This window comes from Littorina saxatilis, unplaced genomic scaffold (genome assembly GCF_037325665.1).
Source record: "Littorina saxatilis isolate snail1 unplaced genomic scaffold, US_GU_Lsax_2.0 scaffold_874, whole genome shotgun sequence".
In the NCBI taxonomy this organism is placed as follows: Eukaryota; Metazoa; Mollusca; class Gastropoda; order Littorinimorpha; family Littorinidae; genus Littorina; species Littorina saxatilis.
In genome coordinates, this window is record NW_027127672.1 from 50001 (window position 1) to 58000 (window position 8000).

General features: G+C 44.7%; 1 protein-coding gene across 1 annotated transcript in view; it reads right to left on the reverse strand.

The window, feature by feature from the left end:
* LOC138956064 (uncharacterized) overlaps nucleotides 1-5424 on the reverse strand; it is a 16264-nt gene extending 10840 nt beyond the window's left edge. Inside the window, exons 1-2 of the mRNA XM_070327527.1 lie at nucleotides 5343-5424; nucleotides 2051-4013 (exon numbers count right to left, since the gene is read on the reverse strand). Coding sequence (XP_070183628.1) covers nucleotides 2051-4013; nucleotides 5343-5424 — 2045 coding nt within the window. The remainder of the gene's footprint in view (nucleotides 1-2050; nucleotides 4014-5342) is intronic.
* Nucleotides 5425-8000: the final 2576 nt, after the last annotated feature.

Below are 8000 nucleotides of genomic sequence, written 5' to 3' on the forward strand. Positions count from 1 at the left end.
TGGAAAAAGTAAAACAATTATCCAACCGACACAATGGGTGTGGTTCTGAGAATGATGTCAGCCATCATCATAATACACACATACCCCCCCCCCCCCCCCCCCCCCCGCGTTTTTTTTTTTTTTTTTTTTGGGGGGGGGGGGGGACCTTGCTTATTGGTTGATGTTGAATGATTGTGAAAGTGTGACCCACCCCCGATAGCGGTGTATGGCTGCCTAAATGGCGGAGTAAAAACGGTCATACACGTAAAATACCACCCGTGCAAAACCACGCGTGTACGTGGGAGTTTCAGCCCATGAACGAAGAAGAAGAAGAACAAGAACAAGAACAAGAAGAACAAGAAGAACAAGAAGAAGAAGAACAAGTCGCGTAAGGCGAAATAACAACATTTAGTCAAGCTGTCGAACTCACAGAATGAAACTGAACGCACTGCTTTTTTCACCAAGACCACATACTCGTAGTTTCGTCAGTCCACCGCTCGTGGCAAAGGCAGTGAAATCGACAAGCCATGCAGAATAGTGCGGTAGTGGTCGCGCTGAGCAGGATTACACGCTTTTCTGTATGTCTATTCTTTTTAGCTTCCTGAGTTTGTTTTTCATCCAAACATATCATATCTATATGTTTTTGGAATCAGGATGAAATTGTTTTTAACTCGATTTCGGAAAATTAATTTTAATCATAATTTTCATATTTTTAATTTTCAGAGCTTGTTTGTAATCCAAATATAACATCTTTTTGGAATCAGAAAATGACGAAAAATAAGATGAAATTATTTTTGGATCGTTTAAGTTTCCAATTTTTAATGACCAAACTCATTCATTAGTTTTTAAGCCACCAAGCTGAAATGCAATACCAAAGTCCGGCCTTTGTCGAAGATTGCTTTGCCAAAATTTGAATCATTTGATTGAAAAATGAGGGTGTGACAGTGCCGCCTCAACTTTTACAAAAAGCCGGATATGACGTCATCAAAGGTATTTATCGAAAAAAATGAAAAAAACATCCGGGGATATCATTCTCAGGAACTCTCATGTCAAATTTCATACAAGATACAAGATACAAGATACAAGATATTTATTCACCAATTTTGCAAAAGGATTTCATCTTGGCACGGCACGGTAAAAATAAAATAAAAACCAACCAGACACATATGCAGACACACATCACCATGCATGCATACATACGTACATTACACTGTCATGCACACACAGACACAACTCACACACACACACACACACACACACACACACACACACACACACACACACACACACACACACACACACACACACACACACAATTATTTACATTCTCACACATAACCAGCCACATATCTACATCACAAATTCACATCGTCGCCTTGTAAACGTAAAAACCATATCAGTTTAAAAGGGGTGCCAGTAATATCAATACAACATTAGTGAATACTAGAACAATACCTAAAATTTATAATCCATTTAAAAGTAAGTAGTACATGTAATTATTATCATTTAGTCAGATCATCACATAAAATTATATAATCATGATCTAGACAGTTTAAAACAACAGTATTAACAGACTATCACAGATCCACTCAAGCACCTGAACTTAGAGTCGCATTGCACAAAACTACTACCATCACAGAACTACTCCAGCACCTAAAAAATAAGGACCATTCCACATTGCACATATTTCCACTATCACAAGTTATGAGAACAGTAATGGAATGCAGTGAAAGGACTAAGTAACAAAAGAACCCCCTCCCCCCCCAATCCTATAACTACAGTATATTACAACGTCTTCACTACAGGAGTTGTCAGTACAGCATGGGGGATGAAGCTAGAGCGAAAGCGACTAGTTCTGGCTTTCAAAGCTCTGTAGCGCCTACCAGATGGAAGAGGCTCGAAGAAGTGGTTTGCCGGGTGGGAGGGGTCGCGAACAATCTTTCCTGCTTTTCGACCTGAGCGCAACTCAAAGATAGAGGCAACGGAAGGGAAGTCACAGCCCGCGATTTTGGAGGCTGTCCGCACAATGCTCTCCAGTAGCTGTTTCTCTTTCTCAGTGGTGCTGCCATACCAGACCGTGATAGAAAAACACAGGGTGCTCTCAACGACTGCGCGATAGAACTGCGCCATGATTTGCTGTGACATACGGAACTTGCGCAACTGTCTCAGGAAGTGCAGCCGCTGCTGGCACTTCTTAATGATGGACGTGGTGTTCCCGTCCCATTTCAGGTCTTCAGAGATCAGTGTGCCGAGAAATTTGAATGAAGAGACCTGTTCTACAGCTTCCCCATTTATTTCAAGGGGCAAGATGGGGTCTTTCTTTCGTCGAGGGTCGATAACGACTTCTTTTGTTTTAAGAACGTTTAGCTCGAGATCATTTTCAGAGCACCACTCAACCACTCTTTGAACCTCCCCCCGGTAAGCGTCCTCATTGGAGTCAGAAATCAGGCCTTCAATGGTGGTGTCGTCTGAGAATTTGATTATGTATGTGGATGGGTGAGCGGAGGTGCAGTCGTTGGTGAAAAGGGTGAAGAGTAGAGGGGACAGAACACAGCCCTGCGGGGCACCAGTGTTTAGAGTGAGTGAGGCAGAGAGTGAGTTGTTGAGTCGGACGACCTGAGGACGGTCAAGCAAGAAGTCTAGAAGCCAGTGGCAGAGAGAGAGAGGGACATCGAGACCAATCAGTTTGTGGAGGAGCTTGTGAGGGATGATCGTGTTGAATGCGGAGGAATAATCAATGAACAACATTCTAGCGTAGGTGCGAGGGTTCTCAAGGTGCTGCAAGACAAAATGAAGACCCATGGCGACGGCATCATCGACGGACCTGTTGGCTTGGTAAGCAAACTGGAGTGGGTCAGACAGGTGACCCGTGAAAGCCCGCAGGTGCCGCAGAATCAACCGCTCCAGGACCTTCATGATGACAGATGTCAGTGCCACAGGGCGGAAGTCATTCAGCTGAGTTACCTTGGGCTTTTTGGGGACTGGGACAATTACTGAAGACTTGAAGCACCGTGGCACAGACATCTGCTGCACAGAAGTGTTAAAAATGTCAGTAAAAACAGGCGCGAGCTGGTCAGCACAGGACCTCAAGGTCGATGTTGAGACAAGGTCAGGACCAGAAGCCTTTCTTGGATTCTGTTTACGGAAGAGACCCCTGACCTCACTCTCCTGGATGGTAAATGCCGGCGCCAAAAGAGACGCATCGTCAGGGAGAGGAGGGCGGTAACCGAGTGAGGGGTTCTTCTGGTCAAACCTACTATAAAACACATTCAGTTTGTCAGGTAAGTCAGGGTCAACATTGTCTGAAGGCGCAGCCTTGTGCTTATAGTTTGTGGCCTGCTGGAGGCCTCGCCAGACCTCACGGGTGTTGTTCGAGGAGAAGTGGTCTTCAATCTTCTGGCGATAGGTAGTCTTTGCATGGCGGATCTCACGTTTGACCTCTGCCTTGGCCTGCTTGTACCGCACCTGGTCGTCGCTCTTGAAAGCATCGTTCTTAGCGTCAAGTTTGACCTTGACCTCACGACTGAACCAGGGCTTGTTGTTACCATATATGCGTACAGTCTTAGTTGGAATGCAGACCTGCTCACAGAAGGCAATATATGAGGTAACAGTATCAGTGTATTCATCTAAGCTATCACAATTGTCCCTGAACACGCCCCAATCCGTGGCCTCAAAGCAACCTTGCAGCGTCTCGGAGGCCTCACTAGTCCATTTCTTGACCGTTTTTGTAACCGGCTTAACAGCCTTGAGTCTTTGTCGGTAGGTCGGAGTGAGAACCACCATTGCATGGTCGGAGTTGCCGAGGGGTGCTCTGGGCACTGCACGATAAGCGTCTTTGATTGTGGTATAGCAGTGGTCAAGAGTGCTCTTATTTCTTGTGGGGCAGTGTACATGCTGGTAGTATCTGGGCATAGGCTTACGCAGGCTAGTGTGGTTAAAATCGCCTGTGATAATAATAGCACTGTCAGGGTAGGCCGTTTCAGCTGCAGTAACATGAGTGTACAGTTCATTCATGGCCTGAGGGGCGTTAGCCTCTGGTGGTACGTACACGGCAATGAGAACAACGGAGGAAAACTCACGTGGCGAATAGTGCGGCCTGCAGTTGATTGTCAGATGTTAAACCCGTGGACATAATATTGATTTGGCTGACCACGCCACCGTGCGGACCCAAGACATGTTACAGCATGTATGTTCCGTACTGACCAAAATACTCAACAAGAAAACACTGGTTTGCCACCTACTGCCTGTAAAGTTACGTGTTCACAAACTACTGTCTGGGAATAGATTGAGATTCCAGATACGCCATTGACTAAGGCTACCACGCTACTGTTTGTACTCTGACCTCAGTTTTATAGCCCGTACACTGATGCCATACTGACCGAATTACTTGAACAAAAAACAGTGGCTTATCGTCTACTTCCTGAGGAGTTACCGATCAACAAAGTATTGTTCAGGACTAAGTGAGATCCAGAATCCAGATACGACATTTGACTAAGGCTACCACACTAGGATTTTTACTGAGACTTATTGCAGCATGCACATAACATACTCACCAACTCACTCAAGAAGAAAACACTGTAGTGTACCTCCTACTGTCGGTATCGTTACGGGTCAACAGACTATTATCCACGACGGGAGTGGGATTCCAGAGACGTCATTTGACTGAGGCTACTTGTGCTACTACAATACAATACAAGATACAAGAAGTTTTATTGTCCTCATCAATACAAGGAAATTTGGCATGTGTGTGGCAAGACATGATACACTGATACATAGACATTTACAAAACACAACTGAAGTTCAATATCAGCACACCCTTACGCAACATACCCACTACTTCATACACACAGGCTACATGTGCCCCTCGGACGTACGCAACCCACAATTCACCCAGTCATACAGCTCCACATGCACTTACTCATTCATGCAGCACTCTAGCACCCGGCCATGTACAACTCACACACTGGAACCCTCATACGGCTACATATTGCATTATAACACCCGCACAAACATTACAACCTCAAACATCGTACTAGATCTACAACTAACAAGCATACCTCCACTATCATGCACCGAATACATCATCATACATTACATCACAACATATTGCATTATAACACACGCACAAACATTACAACATCAGACATCGCACTATATCTACAACTAACAAACAATCATACACTATCAAACACCAAGTACATCATCGTTCATTAAATTAAATCGTACACCCCCCCCACCCCACCCCACCCCACCATACATTCACAATCGACACAGAATACATCATCATGCATATACATTACATCTTAACCCCCATACATTATCACAAATTACATTACATCATACCCCCCCCCCCCTATACGTACCACAGTTCACAGCACTCATTGTCCTTCCGCAGTCACAGTTCACATCACCCATAGTCCTCACAGCACAGTTCACATCACCCATAGTCCTCACAGTAACATTTCACAGCACTCAAGTCTATCTAGTATACTACATGTATCACATTCACAGGGACTGGTTGTAGAGTCGTACAGCCATCGGGAGGAACGAGTCCCTCATCCGGTTCGTCCTGGCCCGCCAGCACCTCAAACGGCGTGATGACTCACGCGTGGGCTCGCACGATGCGAGCGCCTGGTGCAGAGGGTGGCGGTCGTCAGAGCGGATCATGCTCAGCTTCTTCAGCGCCACACTCGGAAATTGAGTGCTGAGAGGCTGAAGCTCAGAGCCAATGATGGAGCCTGCTCTCTTCACGATCTTCTCCAACCTTTCCATGTCGCCCTTCTTTGCACTGCTGTGGTAGCAGAGCTGGTTGAAGGAGACGACACTCTGAATAGTCGCCTGGTAGAAGAGGTGGAGGATCTGTGGGTCGACGTGGAACTGCCGCAGCTTCCTCAGGAAGAAGAGCCTCTGGTTTGCCCGCTTGCACACGGCGTCCACGTTTGGCGACCAGTCGAGCTGGTTGTCGATGATGGTGCCCAGATACTTGTAGGTATCCACCATCTCGACTGGTTCGCCCTTGATGATGATGGGGTCGACGGCGGACTTGGTTCGTCGGAAGTCCATGATGAGTTCCTTCGTCTTGCTCACGTTGAGCTCCAGGAAGTTGTCGTCGCACCACTGCACCAGCTCCTCCGCGGCGAGTCTGTACGCCGATTCGTCGTTCTTCAGGATGAGACCTGACAGGGATGTGTCGTCTGCAAACTTCAGCAGCAGGTTGACAAGATCCCTGAGGCAACAGTCGGCTGTGTACAGCGTGAAGAGCGTGGGAGACAGCACGCAGCCTTGAGGGGCGCCTGTTTGAACCTCAGACCAATTACAGCATGTTGATTATGTGCTGACAAGTTACTCAACAAGAAACGCAGTGGGATACTTTCTGCTTCGTGTCAACAAAAGTTTTATCTCGGGGCACAATGAGATTCCAGAAACGTAGGGACGAAACGTACGTAACACGTTATTCAAAGAAAACTTGTTTTTGTACAGTGCTGTAAGTACCGCAAATGTTCTTGCGCCAAAGGAACAAACAGCATGTTGTGGTCAGTGTGTAGAGTAGTTCGAGACAGAAGCCAAACAGTGTCGTGTCTACTGAATGTGTGTGTGTGTTAACAGGTAAGCACGTACGTTTCTCTTGAAATTATGGACTAAGCACAGTCTTGTATTATTTTCCCAAAATGCTGAACTTTAAACACGAAGTATTTCACATTCCTTTTGGCTGTATAGGAGCGATATATTTGGGCGTGTTGTGTTTCAAAAATGACCCATTTAAAAAAAAAACCACACACGACGCATTGAATAGTAATAGCTGTCTTGTTCATGTTGTCCCGGGTGGAACGAGTTGTAACATATTGACCACTGTTCACGTTTTTGTTTGACAGGAAACGACTAAATGTGTACAGTGTGTGATTGTTGTCAAAGATTTGACCACCAGGCTTGTCATTATGGAACAGGACATTTTAAAAGACACATCCCGATACATCTCGTGCGAAGAAAGTCTAGACAGGTCGATCATGGATAGTTTATTTGTCATAGACCATCTTTCGTTTAGCAGGCATGAAAACTTCCTTTTTAGAGAAAATTCCTCTTTTTTTATTATTTCACATTTCCTCTTTTTGATTTGAAAGCTATATTTGCCCTCATAGAAACTCGCATATATATAGAACAGTGCATTAAAGTTTTCATTCAAGTTTCTGAAAAGATATAAAAAAAACATGCTATATCTGTTTAATACCCTTGCTGGCTCGCCGCGTTGGTGTCTTGTATCGACAAAATACGTGTAACTATAATTGTTCTCGCAATAACATTCCACAAATGGTAATCATAATGGTTTGGAACGAGCGAATTTCAAACCTACGATAAAACGTGTGTTTTTGTCTTCATGATACCTGGTCAACTCTCGTCTTCGCGACAAAACGAACCATAGACGTTTTGGACAATAATTTTAAAACAACAACAACAACAAAAGAAGAAATGTTAGTTTTGGGAAACTTTGATTATAGACAAAAAGGAACATTCACAAGTACGTCCCTACAGATCTGTGTAGTGTACGGGCGTACATATACCGCTACAATACCTATGAAACCTATGGTACAATACCTATCTAGGCAAAAGGGAAACACTTATCAGAGTAGCCTAATAGCAAGCAGATTCCTATCCAAATCACAAGTTGTACGTGGTTGTCGTATGTGTCACGCTTGGTTTGGCAGGTCACGAATCCAGAACAATTCAGGAGGATAATCATTCGATCGATCGACGACGTTATCGGTACTCTCTGTTGGGAGTGATCGCTCGAGTTTTAATTCCTTGATCATTTTATGCCCTTGCAACCACATGCCAGCCTAAATCCAGATCCAAATCTCATTGCTTTTTTAAAATGCACTGATACCAACTGCCACAACAGTACTAGTGCAAGTTTGATGGTCATTGCGTCTGACAATAGCCTATAGTCTCTTTCACAAAAACTTGCTACATTGTGCATATAGTTTCCTTAGTCAGTTTATGAGTGTGTATTAGTTGTGGTTTTTTTG